The following is a 17,487-nucleotide window of genomic DNA, read 5'->3' as shown; positions in this document are numbered from 1 at the left end:
CTCCTCGCAAATTTCATTGTAGTATTTTGCTTTGTCATTCCGAGCAGCCTTTTGGAATCTTCTGTTCAGCTCTTTAGTTTCTTGAATTCTTCCTTGTGCTTTGGCTTCTGTACGCTCCAGTGCAATCTTCAGAGTTTCTTCTGACATCCATTTTGGTCTTAGGAGAAGCTAGTCTTTAAAAAAAGGACATCATACTTGGAAACGTGGGGAAAGGTGAAAAAGAGGAAGACTCTCAACCAGATGGATTGACACCATGACTGCAGGAATGGACCAAGTACGTCAGAGATGGTGACGATGGCAGGGCTCATATTGTTGTTGTTCATAGGGTCACTGTAACCATACTTGACTTGATGGCATCTAACAACAACATCCAAGGCCCAGTAGAGGATCAGCTTTGAGTCTGCACTGACTCCATGGCAATGAGTGTTTTTCAGGGAATCTCAGCCATCTATTATAATAAACCATCCATTATAATGCTTCACATCAACCTCTCACATAACACTTCAGAAGTCATTGATGTCTAGATCTGTTGTTGCATTAAAGTTTGTAGAATTGTATCACACTGTACCCTAACTACTTTCCTATAGTTTCTCTATAAGAGTAATGATTTCTGAAGGGTAGAAACTTGGTTTTGTTCTTTATATACACTGTTTTTAATCTGTTAAATAAAGGACAGATAACCTATAAAAAAAACCCAAAACTGCCTAACGAGGCATTTTGAGACTGAACAAGTTTACTTGTTATCTCATGAAATTCCTGTTGCCAATTTAATACTGAATTATGTTTTCCAATATTTAATGGAAAAAAGAGTTTGAGAATTGTATTTCTCTTTTTCCTATTTCCATATTTTATATAACTTGATAGAATGAAAAGATCCTGCATCATTCTGTTAAGACTGGCAGCTGATATATATTCATTGGAAAAATATTCATATCATCTTTAATAAATTGAAATGAATCAAGATAGAATTAAGCATTCTGCTAGTATTGCATTGATTGATCTAAATTTTTAGCCAATGGAATTTGAGGGAAAATATGGTAAATTTAAAGATGAGTGGGCAAAGTTTGGTTTGAACTCCCTGGTGTGCTCTTAAACTGTTCCACTAAGTCATAAAATTTATTTACTTAGGCAAGATTTGGTGAACTGTTAAAGTCACTAGCCTTATTAAGTAAATTAATTTGTTGGCTACTACAACACATAATTTTGTAATTAGCACTAAGCGTATACCTGATTTGCTACTTTTTCCCTAGTGATTAAGTCAACAGTTTATTTTATGAAGTTATAAAAATAACAGAGAAAAAAGACTGCAATATTTGCTTCATCAGTGGGGGTAACTGCAATTATTTTAACTGAAAAAAGAGAATATGGGAATACAAGGTTTTTCAGTCAGTACAGAAGCTTGGGAAGTTCTGTGTTAAAATATGACTGACAGGATTAACATTTTGAAAAAGTTTTATACACAGATATTTGTACTATTTAATTTGGAGCCATAGTAAGAAGACTCAGATCCTAACTGGCTTATTTTTATATTTCCGTAACTTTTAGAAACATTTTTATTTAAAACATAATTTTTTTTAATAGTAAAAAATTCTTGCTGTGATATTCTGCGGCCTTTAAAATGACTGTGTTGCTTTTAGGATGGATCAAAAGAAACACTCCAAAAACTGAGATGAAACCTTGGGATAGCAAAGATGAAGAAATGTAGCTAACACGCTGCCGCAAATGACGGCAAATGTGTTTCTAAGCACGGTCATCAATTTAAAAAGCGTGCGGCAACGTGTTAATGAAGAAAAAAAATGCTACAGCTTACTCAATTTTCTAAATGGAAAAAGCATTTGGCTGCATTCACAGAGACATTTGTATTTTGTTTTCAAATATAAGCTTGCTTCTTTGACAGTATTAATAAATGATGCAGAGTTCCTCCTCCTCTTTTATCTAAATACAGTAGTTTCGTTCCTGTAAGTAGTATGTCATGGGTATTGGTGCTGTGTAACAAACAATAAATTGTAATTAACATGTGGTTCACATTAGTTTTTTTTTTGTTTTTTAAATATATCTTAATGGCTCTTTTCTATTTATAATTTCTTATCTTTCACAAAGTAGATCAGGAATTTCATACATTCATTTTCATGGAAAATCTTTTTGTCATTAGAAAAGAGCATTTACACTTGTAAATGAAAATTTCTGATCCTATAGAACACTGACACTTCAATTTACAATAACCTTCTTTTGACTAGGTATATTTAAATCCTTCTGCAGTGGTATTGATTCAGAAGAGAAACTCAATTAAATAAAGAGTACTATCTATTCATGGTGGTCAATTAAATTATTTGTCTAACTTAAGAGTACTAACTACTGTGCATCACTCAGTTTGACATGAGATGACAGAAGTCTGAGTGAACTATTCATGAGTGACCGGTTCATTTTCAGTGCTGGCAGTAACTTTCAAAATATAATTGATTTGGGGGAAGACACCATATAATTTTATGTTAAACTGCATGCTGTAAATGTGTTTTGTAGGGGAAAAACCAACAACCCATATTGCCAACATCTATACACTTCAATTCTTCAGATGCCATCACCCCTTAATTCTATGACACCACTGACTGAAAGACGTATCACCAACCTAGTTACTACTTTGAGGTGGAGAGAAAAAATGGCAAGCACAAGAGACATCAGCACAGAACTCCAAGATTGAGTATGCACATTAATTTAAAGACTCTGTAATTTCAAAGGCATTAAATATATCCTAATATATATATATATATTAGGATACATGAAGAATAAATAGCCATGCTATATATGAAACAGTTCTTTCACATCAAAGCCCTTGTGATCTGAAAATTCGCAATGATCTTCAAAGTTAATATTGTGACTAAATATCTATTCCTTCCACTCTGCCTACACTTTATATAAATCTTATTGCATATAGTAGGTCTGATGTTAATTTTAAAAGTCATTTTTTGCTTATTACACAGTTCTGTAAGTAAACTCAACATGTACTAAAGTTAAAATGTACACACAATGTGAAAAATTACATAAATGCCCTCCTTCCAAAGTAAGAAAGAAAAAAACTGCAGGAAACTTAGAAAAGGATATCTGATACAACAACTGGCTTCTTTTTGTCAGGACTGAAAGGATCCTTCCTCTTTTTTCTTGACTGAAGTTCATCATTCCATAGCTCTGGCAAGTAAATGAAACATTAAGTATTAGCTGATTTCTAGAGATGAAAGGGACAAAAAAAAGAACTAAATAATTTCATGGTTACTATTTATTTTTGCATAAAACTTCATTACTTGCTATGTCTATTATGCATAAGATCATATATCATTTTATGGGGAGTTATATGCATATGAATTTTCCTCTCTCTTTGATAAAGCAAACATCACCTTGCTCTTCAGTCAGCATAATGACTAACACCTGATGGATATATGTCATGCTTTGGCAAGAATAGACTACGTGCAGCTGTTTCACCTAATCCTCAAAGCTACCTATGAGGTCAGCATTCTCATTACTTGCACTTTATAGATGAGCAAACCAACTAGTAAGTAATGGCACACTAGTGTCAGAGTTGAACTTATCTGACTCCACTATACCTACTCTACACCAGAGACAAAATTTAGGACAGATAAAGTAAGACCTATTCAGACTATAGGATACCCTAGTAAACCTTTCCATAAATACAGGAAACTTTCTCACACAATCCCTGAAAATGTAATTATCACATTAGGCTGATCTAACTATTAAAAGTGTTTATTTTCCTTTTTGTGAGATAAAAAAAAATCTACCTTCTTCTGATAGATGTGTACACCTACGTTAATAGCAGTATTATCCACAATAAGGAGAAAATGGAAATAACAGTCCAAATGCTCATCAACAAACAAAAGGATTGAGAAATTGTGGTACATTCACATGATGGAATGCTATGCAGCACTAAAGAACAATGGTTTCATAAAATACAAACATGGAAGAGTCTAGAGAGCATTATGCTAAGTGAACTAACTCAGACTCAAAAGGACAAACACTGCATAAGGACATTATTGTAAAAACAGAAGGACAACTAGTAAGATGTGTATACATCCAGAAGGCAAAAGGGAGAGGGAGAAGGTGGTAGAAAAGGGGGAAGGGTAGAAATTACTAGGATATCAAAGTTTTGTGAGTGGATGGTGGATGCTTGTGAATGGTCGGAAAAGATTCAATGGGGACTTAAAAGATGAAGTATACAATCCCTTGTAATCCCAGAGGTGTGCGGTTCAAATCCACCAGATGCTCTGTTGAAGAAGGAGGGACAATCTCCTCCTGTACCAGTCAGATCGGATTTGATGGTACACACATAAAAAATAATAATAATAAGGGGAGCTCTGGTGGCCTAGTGGCAAGGAGCTGCAACTACAATCCCAGATTGCGGTTCAAATCCATCAGATGCTCTGTTGAAGAAGGAGGGACAATCTCCTCCTGTACCAGTCAGATCTGATTTGACAGTACACACACACACACACACACACACACACATAATAATAATAATAAAAGAAATGTTTTTTAAAAAAGATGCGGTAATAACAGGCATTGATCAATGGTGATTGATTATATAAAATACAATGTATACAAATGCTTGTATGAAACACAAAGATTATATAAAACACAATGTAAATTAATTATATGCAAACTAATTTTTTAAAAAAAATCTGCCTCTTAGTAACTTCTATTAGTTTTTCCTAGCTTGTCTGGAGCCAAACAGAAAAGCATTTCATTTCTTCTACCACATGATAGTCTTTCAAGACTTAGTGAGAAGAGACATAGCTCTCTCCTTTTATATATATTTTTTAATTTTTTTTTTATTTTAATGAACGTTTACAGAGACTTCGGATTTCCATTCATTCACTGTTGCACACTTTCCTCCCTGCCTCACCCCTCCCCCCAGTTTGCTTTTCTCTTTGAAAAGTAAAAAAAAAAAAAATTCCTCTCCCCCAGTCCACCCCACTATGCAACTTTCATTCTGGACTCTTGTCATGACAATAATACCTAATCATATATTCCTCCTAAACAGTTCTTTCCCTCATCTGTTTCAACGCAGTATACATTATTTATCCCCTCTTAGTTTCCCCCGAGTCCCAATGTCAGACCCACTTTACAATAGTCGCAATATGCAAAATTTGTCCTTTTGTGACTTATCGCAGGTTCCTGTCCCTCTTTTTTGTCCCTTTTTATGGACTCTATTTTCTAGTATCTTTTTAAAATGTGAGTTCAAATTAAACCAATAATCACAACCATATCAAATTATTTAGCGGTTTTTCTTTTCCCTCAACTCATTAGCATACTTCACTTGCATACCATAATTAATGTTAGATGACTGAAGTATTAAAAGAAATTATATGAAATCAAAGGAGCTCTGGTGGTGGTGTGTGTTGTCACAGTTATGCTGCTAACTCAAAGTTCAATGGTTTAAATCTACCAGCTGCTCCAAGGGAGAAAGACAGTCTCACACTGTGTAGATTTATAGCCTTGAAAATCCTACGGAGCACCGCTGTGAGCTGGAACTAATTCAGCAGCAGTGAATACAGTAAAATCAAAGGTCCAGAGTCATTCAAATTCAATATCACAGTCACATCATCCCCTCACCTGAGGTAATATCAATGCTGTGCCTGTCCTCTTCAAGCCTTCTTATCTTCTCCTCTAATTCACTCTGGACCGTATCATATAACAAAAGCTTTTCACTCTGAAAAAGAAAAAATTGTATGCATAAGAGAAAAAAATAATAGTCTCTTAGCTAACAGTACTAAATACTTAAAGTAATATATGATCCTTCTTTTTTGCTGTTTTTAGTTCAATTTGAAAATTTTCAAGAAATTTCAAATATATAAGATATGAACTAAAAAATACAAAACAGATTCTAAATATAGACTTAACTATATGCAATTATGCTTAATGATACTTAAATTTATACAGAATAAATAAGGAAGTAAATCTTTATAAAAAAAATGCATAGCAAGCTCTTGTGTCCTTTTGTAAACATATAAGCAGGTCTCAGCTGCTTCCCTAATGGAGAACTCATACTATAAAGTATATCATTGTAAAATGGATATTTTCTCAAATAAAAAAAAATTGGATCTTTACACCTCACAAATAATATCAGCCTATAGCCATACAGAAAAATTCTTCAAGTTCAAATTTTACATTAAACGAAAATAATTCAATTACAGTTAAAATTAGACTCTTGTTATAAACTGTCTAATCAGAATCGACCCATAGCTGACTCTCCAGGGGGTTTTCTGAGGTACTAAATTGCATAGCAGGAGAACAGTCATCCATCTCAAATGGAACAGCTGGTGTGTTTGAACTGCAAGCCTTCAGGCTGACAGCACAGGAGGAAACTACCCATCCTTCTCCTGAAGAGCAGCTGGTATATTTGAACTGTGTGCATTTGGGATTGCAGCATCATTTCTTACTACTTAGCCACCAGAGCTCCCAGAGAGTCCTTAAATAAAAATCTCTCTCTCACAGCTGTTGAGTCAGTTCCATTTCATAGGTGACCTCCATCAGGTTTCTAAGGCTGTAAATTGCAGGAAAGAAGACTATCCATCTTTCACTTTTTTAAATGACTAGCAGATTTGAACCACAGAGAAGTGCAGCATTTGAGTTAGCAGCACAGCAAACACTAAATAGTAAATGTATACTTCTCTCCTTCTCATCTAAAAAGGGATTCCTTTTTTGATCTTCCTTTAGAACACAAATTAAGAAAAAATATACTTGCTAGATTAATGGCCATATATTGTCAGAGGCTTTGGTGATGAGAATAAACAAACACTAACAAGCAATAAACAAAGCTCTATTAATTCAAGATTATACACTTAAACACAGTATAATATTTGGTTCCATGTATTTATAGCTACAATAAAAACTTTGGCATTACAAAATTAGAATAGGATTTAAAAAAAATTAGAATAGGATGAGGAGTGCCATTACAAAACCCTCAATTTGTCTTGAACTCCTATTACTTGGAAATAGAAAGGCAATTCCAAAATTATCTGATAAAAGAGTTAAAATTCTGCCCTAAGATGTAGGATGTAGAGGTGTGGCTGAAAACTATTATTATTCACTATCAATCTAGGATCTTTAGAGTATAGATATATATTACTTGGTAAATTATTTTAAAAAGACCATTTATAGCAATAGCAAAGTGCTCATGAAATGTTGCTTTTAAAAAGTTAAGATACAAAATAATATGTACAGGATGATATCAGTTGTATAAAAATAATTACATAAACATAAACATATTTATTAACAATAGTGACCTCTAGTTGGTAGATTATGGTTGACTTAATTGCCTTCTTCAGACTTTTATTTCTCAAATTTTCTCAGTATTTTTTTCAAATGAATTTTTACAAGTTCATTAAATGAACCATCAACTATTAAGAGTCTTAAACAGCGTGAACCAACCTTCTCAAGAACAGGAATCCTAACCTTGAGTCTCTCACTAAGGCTTTGCTACCATTTCTCAACTCTTCCAATTGCCCTGTGGTAAGCCTTAAATGAAATAACCAAAGTAAAGCATCTCCACTTGCCTTAGAATCTGCTTATCAGAGAACAGTATTCTATACACGTGATACATGTATGTGATTCAACTGATACAAAACCTCTACGGCCTCAGCTGCCTCTGTGGGTTTGGCATAACATATGCGTACTCATATGAACATGTCTTGTTTGGTCCTGTGTCCTTTTCTCTGTTGCTTACCTAAACTTTATCTTCATACTGGTACAGTGAAGTACTTCTTTCCATTTCCATTACCTCTCCAATTTCTATATAAATCTAATGTGGAAATAAGGATGTTATATAAAGCCCTAAATAGCACATTTTTATGGATAGAGGGATGGGTAAAGGAAATGGGAAAGATGTGCTGTGAAAAACAATGTACATGAACTTTGTAAGCAAACCAGTATAAAATAAAAATGTAGCTAAATAATTAAGCTCATATTTAGTGGTAAGTCGCATGTGTGAACAGAACAATTAAAGGGTTTTTTTATCCTGCTTCTGGGACTCATTAGTTGTGTGACCCTCAGTGAATTACTTAACCTCTCTGAATCTCAGTTACACCTCATTTTAAATTCAAGAGAACACTTATTCTAAAAGGTCATTATAAGGATTAAAATGAGAAAACATAAAATACATATAAAACTTTAGCACTTTTGTGACTCATGGGATACACTATTATTTTTTATGAACCCATTTATTTATTTATTTTTATCAAAACATTTTCCCTTTACCAGGTTTCTTAGGAAGCTATTAACCTACTGGTAATAGTTGTTACTACTGTGTGAATCTAAGGATAGGGACTTATCCCACCAATTCTACTCCTAGAGTCCATTTAAAATGTATGTGTCACAAAATCCATTATGTAAATTTTTTTCTTTAATTTCAGCATGCCTCTCATCACTGAAAACAGTGGTAGCAACAACAACTTCAAAGTAGAAATTAATTCAGTCAAGGAAAAGGTTAAATATAGGTTTTCTTTCACCTTTTCTCTATTGTCTTTGCCTCGAGTGCCCTTTAAATACCTATAATCATGAATATCTTTAATCATATAGCTAACCATATTTTATGATTAATTATATGTTAAAATTTTTAAAAACATCACACTACAATTAAACTAGAAGAAATTCACATAAACATTAAGAATCTCATAGACTAGGACTTTCAAAATGATGGAAGAAAAAGAAAGTAGATATAACTTTTTCTAAGGAAAAAATAGAAGATAATATATTGTCTTTCATTTATGTCTAAATAAACTAGGTAGCTTAAGAAAGAAACTGTATAAACAAGAAGTCTCCCAATCTACTTAGAAACATATTCCAGATAAAATATCACAGATTTTTTATAAAAAGTATAGCTAAACTTTTAAAATCAGAATATCCCCAAAGACGACAGATTTTGGTTGAAAGTAGAGAATTTCAGAAAAATGTTTCCTTGTGTTTTATTAAATATGTCAGAGCATATGACTGTGTGGATCTTAACAAATTATGAATAGCATTGGAAAAAAATGGAATTCCAGAATATTCACTGTAATCATGTAAGACTGACATACAGACCAAAAGAACTAATGATTGAAGAGAACTAATGGATACCATGCAGTTTTAAATCAGGAAAGAAGTGTGCCAGTGTTGTATCTTTTAATTTTATTTATTCACTCTGAATGCAGAACACAAAAGCTAAGTTTAACTATAAGAAGAAAATGGCATCATTAACAAACTACAATATGAGATATCACAACACTGAGTGCAGAAGCAAAGAAGATTTGAAGCACTTAAATGATAAAAATTCAAAGAACAGTCTTCAGTGTGGATTATACTTTCACATAAAGAAAACAAAAATTTTCACAACTGAACCAATAAGCAACATCTTGATAAATGCAGAAAATACTGAAGTTGTCAAGGATTTCATTTTACTTGGATTCACAATCATCACCCATGGAAGCAGCAGTTAATAACTCAAATATCATATTGCATTTAAGCAAATCTGTTTCAGAAAGACCTATTTTAAGCATTCAAATTGAGAAAGAGGTCACTTTGAAAATGAAATTGCTTATGGCCCAAAAAAGAATCCAAAACCCACTTTCTTCCAATGGATTCTGACAGAGACCCTCCATCAGGTTTTTGAGGCTATAAATTTTAACAAAGGGCAACTGCCCCATATTTCTACCACAGAATGGTCAGTGGGTTTAAGCTGCTTTTGGCCTTTCAGTTAGTAGCAAACACCCTACTACATCCACCAGGGCTCCTGTGCATAACCTTAATATTTTCAGTCACCTCATAAACATGCTAAAGATGGACAAGGAATACAAAAGACCAAAGAACTGATGCCTTTGAATTATGGCATTGGTGAAGAATATGGAATATGCTATAGACTGCCAGAAGAACAAATAAATCTATCTTAGAAGTAGCACAGCCAGAACGTTCCTTAGTAGTACTTCATCCCATGTGAGATGTTAAGAGTTTATTCCAAGACCTTTGGACATGTTGTCAGGAGGGATCAGACCCTGGAGAAGACATTGTTTGGTAAAGTAAAAAAGAATATCTTCCACAAGCTGGATTGAGACACCCATTTTGTATCAATCCATCTTTGAGTGGCTCCAACAATAGGCTTAAACATAGCAACTATTTTATGACAGAAGAACAAGCAGTGTTTTGCTCTGTTGCAGCCAAAGTCAGAATCAACTCAACAGGGCCTAAAAATATTATCTTAGAGTACCTACATAGCTCAAACTGCTTAAGTACTAGGCTGATAATCTAAAGGTTGGTGGTTAGAACTCACCCAGAAGTAGCTCTGGAGACAGATCTGGCAATCAGCTTCTTAAAGTGGCAACCTAGAAAGCCCAGTGGAGTAGTTCTGCCCTGCACACATGGATTGGCCATGGGCTGCAACCGACTCAATAGCAACTAATGAAAATGTCGTATTTTTAATTGGGCTAAATATATATTATTAAAGTTAATTTTACCCATTTAAAAATAATTATAAACCTGCCCTGTTCCAATAATATATTTAGGATCACGCTGTAATATTAGGACAGTCTTACTGTTATTATTGAAATAAAAAGAACTTACAGAAAAGAACAGCTATTTTTCTTACATTTGGGAGTCTTGCCTTAAGATGTAAAAACTGGCATAAGAGTCAGAAATTAATTGTACTACTGCATATACATTTTCTAAATCTTAACTTCTGTATGTCAGATATATTACCACTACAAGGTTGGGTTTTTTTTTAAAGTAATAGCTGCAAAAATTTGAAAATTCTATCACTTAGCACTTTTCCCCTCTATTTGTGTCCTTTTTTCCAATAGTTTCCATTGCAACTGCATTTTTTAAAAATCACAAGTGATAAATTGAAGTACTATTTACTTTTGTTTCACTTAATTTATTCACTTTTTTAACTAGTATACTCAAAAAAGGCTTGAAGAGATTAAAGTAGCTTAAAAGTTAAGCAAAATGTCAGTACCTCACAATGCTGACGAGAAGCTTGAATTTCACATTCATATTTGTTCTTTACAGATTCTAAGCAGAGCTCTCTATAGATTCCTGCAACCAAACACAATTACTCTGATTATGTTAGCAATAAGAGGATTCATTATCACTTCCCTAGAAGAATCTGTCCTCAATGTAGTTTATAAGATGAAGAAAGAGGAATTTGACAAGTGACTCTATCTTTAAACATTAAAAATAAAAAGGATCATTTAAAAAATATATATCAAAGAAGGCTTAGAAAATCAAGAAGAGCTAGGAAGGAACTAATACAGCTAATTTTCATTCTTATCTATTCTTCTAAAGAATACTCCTAAATGATCAAAATGAAAATAAACTCTTTTCCTATCTCAGGACTCTTAATGAAAACAGAGTGATAATAAATTGTGGATTTTCATCAATTACAAAGTAAAACCAGATACAACATTCCATCAAAATCACTGTTTTTAAACTATTATTTATTTTCAGAATCTAGAGCTTCCAGGAGGATTAAAAGTATAACCCCACATAGCAAAATTTATGATGTCAGAAGTGCTTCTGGCAGGGCATTATCTAAAGAATGGATAACCAAGAGAGTTTAACTTTAGGGGGGACAAGGTAATAGTATAAAATAGGTATCTTAGCCATGGAAATATGCCACCATCAAGATGACAAAGGGTTCCAGATGTGTATATTACTCTGTGCTAAATGGGCTCTAGAAATATAATTATTTCTCAGAGTTAACTAAAAGGCAAGGGACAGATTTTTACCTGGAGCTGTACTATTAACAACACACTCACACATATTACTCTATAAAGTAAAAAAGTAAAAGAAGCCATCAAGTTGAAAATGGACTAATTTATTCAGGTAATATTTCCTGAACACCTATTAAGTTTAAAAAGAAAAAGAGTCAAAGAGACAAAGAAATGTATTTACTTTGTGAGAATATTAAGCCAATGTGCAGTGATAGCAGACCAGCTATTACATTTATTTATATTACTATTAAGAACAAGGAAAAAAAAATATTAAAGTGAGCTTTGCTACTAAAATATTTTAAAAATCTAATATCAGCAATTAACTATTATTCAACAGGTTTAAGAGAATTGATGAGTATACCAAAAAAGAAAATCAATCATGATCATCATTTATTAAAGTTTGCAGTTTGACCTAAAAAATCATCAATGATACATTATATTTGAAAATACAGGAAACAAGACTGAAATTTCACAATTTTAAAAAGTACACCCATATCCATAAATGAGTAACCAAAGTTTAACTAAATTTTTTTAAAAACTAATATTAAATTATCTAGTTTATACAAACTTCAAACCAGTTCACTCTCGTGTGACCTCCTACTGAGAATTTGCCTTTCGATCCCATATACACTGAATCAGAATATACATTTTAACAAGATCCCCAGATGGATTCTGATTCAGTATATCTGAGTGAGAAAGGCAAATTTCAAGAGCTAAACCAGAATGAATCTGTTGGAAGCCCTGGGTTGAAAACTAATTCCCTACTCTATCTTGATTGTTGTTGTTGTTGTTGTTGTTAGGTGCCGTTGAGTCGTAGACGACTCATAGCGAACCTATGAAGGAAAGGCCTGAGCACTGTTCATACACAGAGTTTTTGGAGGCAAGCCATTTCGGAAGTGGATGCCGCTCCTGCTTCCAGGCTTTCTATCTTGATTAGACATTATAAAATCGTATCATTTAAAAAAGACTTAATCACTCTTACAGGCACAAAAATATCAAGAGTATTTAAATTTTGGTTATTTCAATTACTTTTCAGTTTACCTAACAAGGAATTAAACTGTGCAGGTAACAGTAACTCTATTGAAAGGATATATGGTTTCAAATTATTTCATATGTAGAAGTATCATGCAATTTGAGTTTGCTTAGGTATTTTTTACATCATGGTTAAATAAGTATATAACAAAGTATCTGACATATCAATATTTTTAATATTAATGCAACCTATTGTATAAACATCACATCTAAGCTTTCCAATTATCTCATTTTCATTAATAGAAACTCAGTATATTCTAAGAAAAGATTCTCCTTTCCTCTCTCCTCTTCTGCTACTTTATTAGTAACCACTTTGACTCTAAAATATGTGCTAATTCTAGGTATTTCGTGTTAAGTTGGAAAGGCTTCTTTTTTGATACTCTAAAGCAACAGAGAAAAGCAAGAGGCTGATTGACAGTGAAATATTCTAATGAATATTACATATATTTATAATCCCAGTAACAACATTTACTTTTAATCTATTAAGGGTTAAAGATGGTTTACTTTCCTACCTGCTACCTTTGTACGAATTTGCATATTTTCTTGTAACGTTGCCAGTGGTTCCAAATATTCTGGAGCTTTTCCAGCTATGACTTCTTGTAGTTTTGCATCCACTTGACTTAATCGCTCTTTATAAAGCCTATAACAAAGCAAAAATTAATATATTAACTTTAACCTGTCAGATATACTTTTGCCTTGATTATTATAATTAGTATATAAGTTTATATGATGATTCTTCATAACTCTTTAGTTAACTGTTAATACAAAAAAATACTGATTTTTCAATGTATACAAATTTTCTAAGTAAACCAGTATAAAAGTTATATAAAAAAATAAAATCAGTAAAGGAAATAATTACATTATCTGCCAAAATAATGTTATTGTTATTGTTGTTGTTGTTATGTGCCGTCGAGTGGTTTGCGACTCATAGCGACCCTATATACAATAGCCCTAAACCCTGCTCTATCCTGCGCCAATCGCACTGCCTCTGACACACCCATCCCGATTACCTCAGTCACTGAATCAATCCATCTCACAGAGGGTTTTCCCCTCTTGCACCGTCCCTCCACCCTCTCAAGCATGATGTCCCTCTCCAAGGACCTGTCCCTCCTTGCAACATGCCCAAAGTATGTCAGACAATCCCCAGAATCCTTGCCTCCAAGGAGTAGCTTGGTTTAACCCCCTCTAGGAAGAATCTGTTTGTTTTCTTGGCAGTCCATGGTACATTCAATACTCTTCTCCAGCACCACAGCTCAAAGGCATCAATTCTCCTTCTGTCCTCCGTAGTCATTGTCCAACTCTCTGATGCATAACAAGTGATTGCAAAGACCATGGCCTGTATCAGGTGCACCTTAGTCTCCAGAGCGACACCGTTGCTCTTGAGTACTTTAGAGAGGTCATTAACAGCAGACTTTCCCATCACAATACGTTTTTTTATTTCCTGACTGCTGGTGCCAAGAGTGTTGACCGTGGAGCCGAGCAAACTGAAGCTGTGAACAATCTCAATCTCCTCATAGAGCCCTGCCTCCGGGATAATCTGCTCTGCATACAGGTTGAAAAGGTATGGAGACAGGACACATCCCTGGTGTACACCCTTCCCAATTAATACATTATCATATCTGGGTTAACTTTTTCTAAAACTTAGGATTAAATGATAAACATGTGAAGTTTAAAAAAGCACAACATAACACTATATTTTTTTAAATCAATCACAACTTTAAATGAAATGCAAAAAAATTTGACAAAGCATATGAATGCATTTAAAACAAAAATGAAATTTACACAAAATGTTGACAAGTTAATGACCTCTTGTGATGCAATATATTGATTCAAGAGGTTATACAAATTAGAAATAACCAAATAAGTAAATGTTTAAAAGAATTTTCCATTACCATTGAAGCAATCTAACTCACAGGTACCCTAGAGGGCCCAATAGTGTTGCTAAAATTATAACTGTTACAGCAATAGACAGCCACAACTTTCTCCTGCACAATGGCTGATGAGTTTGAAATACTGATCCTTCGGTAGCAGCTTACTGTGCAACCACCGTGCCACCTAGGATCCTCAAAATCACTGTAATTTTTAGAACCTTGGGATTTAATTACTAATTCCTCTAAAGCTAAGTTTAAGTTCACAGACTAGATGTTCAATTCATATTTGTTGAATGTTGAATGTTAAAATGCATGGAAATTTGTAAATGTCTCTTATCTTTTTTTTTTAATTTCTCTTATCTTTTTTAAAGAGGTGGAAGGATTCCCCTTCCACCACTATAAAAAACTGTAAATAGTGGATTTTCTATCTGAAGAAGAGCGTGCTACAGTACTCTTTTATGCTAGAATAAGAAAAGCAAGATAATTATATTATTATTCTATCTCCTGAGAATTTGAGACAGCTTGCAGAGAGAGAGACACCTTTTTTTATTTTATTTTATTATTTCTCTCTCTCTGTGTGTGTGTGTGTGTGTGTGTGTGTGTGTGTACAGTCAAATCAGATCTGACTGGTACAGGACGAGATTGCCTCTCCTCCAGCAGAGCATCAGCTAGATTTGAACCTTGTACCTCTAGGACTGCAGTGCAGCTTATCACTAGGCCACCAGAGCTCCCTGAGAGACACCTTTTAATAGGATAAAATAAAACGATCAGGGCAATATTGAAAAAATAAGAAAAATATAGACCTGGGACAAAGATCAAATCCTTGAAGAAAAAAATATTATCAAGTAGTAATTACAGGCCTATTTTTATTATTCTTATTATTAAAGATGATGAATGAAGCTAGTAAGGGGACTTCTGATGCTTATAGGAAGTCATGAGTAAGCAAAAATCTAGGCATATGCCAGCCCCAAGATACACCAGGTTAGGCATGACTGACCAGTTGGAAAGTTCTCTTATATATAAGAGATATATACAATAGATAAATGATGATTGATAGATAGATAGATATTATAATTGTTTGTTTACAAGAGCTTTACAATAACTATCATTTCTTGAACAACCATAAAATGCACTTTAATAGCCAAATAGTCAGGACAAACTTTTCCAGGAGCTCAACCTGTGATGTGCTAGAGGGAGTGAAATAGAGGTAGGAGCAGAGGCTGCTGATGTTTGAAAAGGTCCTTGGGAACAGAAAGGTTTGCAAGAGAGTTGGTGGCAAGAACAGGACTTCTATATGCCATCTCAGTCCAAGAAAATATGGGGTTCCAAAACATTCTGACCGGTTAGATCTTTGGATCTTCATTCTCTTTGACCAGGTTTTGTTCTACTTTCTTGATTTATGTCTTAATTGGTTTGCCTGGTTTTTAAGTTAAGAAGTAAGCTTCTAAAAATGACTATAAATTTCCTGAATAGGAGAAGATAGTGTTAAGCTTATGCAAGAGAAGAATTTCAAATCCTTAAGGGACCTTCTTTTCATTTTCTTTTATTCTATTAGGCTATTACTTGAAACTATTTTATGTGGGGAGGGATATCACCTACTTATAATTAAATTTTTATAACTGAGCCCTTTCATTCATATTTTAGAACTTATGAAGCTTTACAAGGTCTGAATATTCATATATAAGGGTTTCACATATTAATTAGTAAATATAGTCATGTCTTCCAATTAATATTCTAAAAGTTGGCTAAGGCTTAATACTATGCAAATAATGTGACACTATAAGGTCAAGTATATATAAATCCAAAAGTAAACTACACAAATGCAAGGACAAGAATACTAAAAACGAGAAAGAAAAAAAAACCCACCAAAAATACAACCCAAGTATTCTTAAGCTGCATTAAAATGCTCTAAATAACAAAGAAGTTTATAGAAAATGCAGGCACAAGATGTACTGGCTATAAGTGCCAGTTTAATTTTTAGATGAATCAGACTATGCTAGGTGGTCTAAAGTTAGTGGTAGTGGTAAAAGGCTACACTTCAATCCCAAAAGTATGCAGTTTGAATCTACCAAACTTCTCTGTGGGAGCAGGATGGGCACTCTCCTCCTGCGCACTTAAACTGCCTCAGGAAACCCACTGGAGGGCCAGCTATGGGTCAGTTCCAACTCAACCATACACAACATGAAAAGATATGTTAATGGTTAAATATAAATTAGAGAAAGATAATAGGCCAAATAGTCAAATCTTAATTAGTTGCATGACTCATAAATTGTAAAAATATAAACTTGCTTCCTCTTTTCCAGCATCAATCTGGATGATCTCCACAGGCTGTCCAAACAATGGATTCTTCAGGAATCCACAGCAGTCTTATTTATATTAGTGATGAAAATATTGAAAAAAAAAATTATCAAGTTTTCAAAGCCAGATTTTTATCAATATTGACTCATTATAGATCCTGGATTGCTTATGTCAATTTATTACACTACCATGAGACATCTATCATTAATCTCTTACATCAATGAAACCCATGACCAGATACGGTGTGACTAGAAAGATTCACACAATAAACATATCTGTCTCGCCTTTTTAACAAATGGTGTTGGCAAAATTGGAAAACTATCTGCAGAAGAATTAAACAAGGATCCCCTCCTCACTCCATATACAAAAACCAACTCAAGGTGGATCATAGACCTAGGACTAAAACCAAGGACTGTAAACTTCGTTCAAGAAAAGCTTGGAAAAACTTTAGTAGTCCTAATCCACAACATAAAGAGTCTTCCCAGTATTCTGAAAAATTTACAACCAGGAGAAGATAAAATAGATGAATGGGACCTTCTAAG

At 33.7% G+C, this 17,487-nt stretch overlaps 1 protein-coding gene across 1 annotated transcript in view; it reads right to left on the bottom strand.

The window, feature by feature from the left end:
* Positions 1 to 17,487, bottom strand: part of BRMS1L (breast cancer metastasis-suppressor 1-like) — a 61,630-nt gene that overhangs the window by 12,721 nt on the left and 31,422 nt on the right. The window contains exons 3-6 of the mRNA XM_006891559.1: positions 13,289 to 13,416; positions 10,988 to 11,067; positions 5,620 to 5,716; positions 3,100 to 3,183 (exon numbers count right to left, since the gene is read on the bottom strand). Of these exons, the coding sequence (XP_006891621.1) occupies positions 3,100 to 3,183; positions 5,620 to 5,716; positions 10,988 to 11,067; positions 13,289 to 13,416 (389 nt within the window). The remainder of the gene's footprint in view (positions 1 to 3,099; positions 3,184 to 5,619; positions 5,717 to 10,987; positions 11,068 to 13,288; positions 13,417 to 17,487) is intronic.

This window comes from Elephantulus edwardii, unplaced genomic scaffold (assembly GCF_000299155.1).
Source record: "Elephantulus edwardii isolate Elephantulus edwardi_28Jun2011 unplaced genomic scaffold, EleEdw1.0 scaffold00100, whole genome shotgun sequence".
In the NCBI taxonomy this organism is placed as follows: Eukaryota; Metazoa; Chordata; class Mammalia; order Macroscelidea; family Macroscelididae; genus Elephantulus; species Elephantulus edwardii.
Note: the sequence above shows the minus strand (reverse complement) of the source record. Positions and strands in the feature narration are given on the sequence as shown.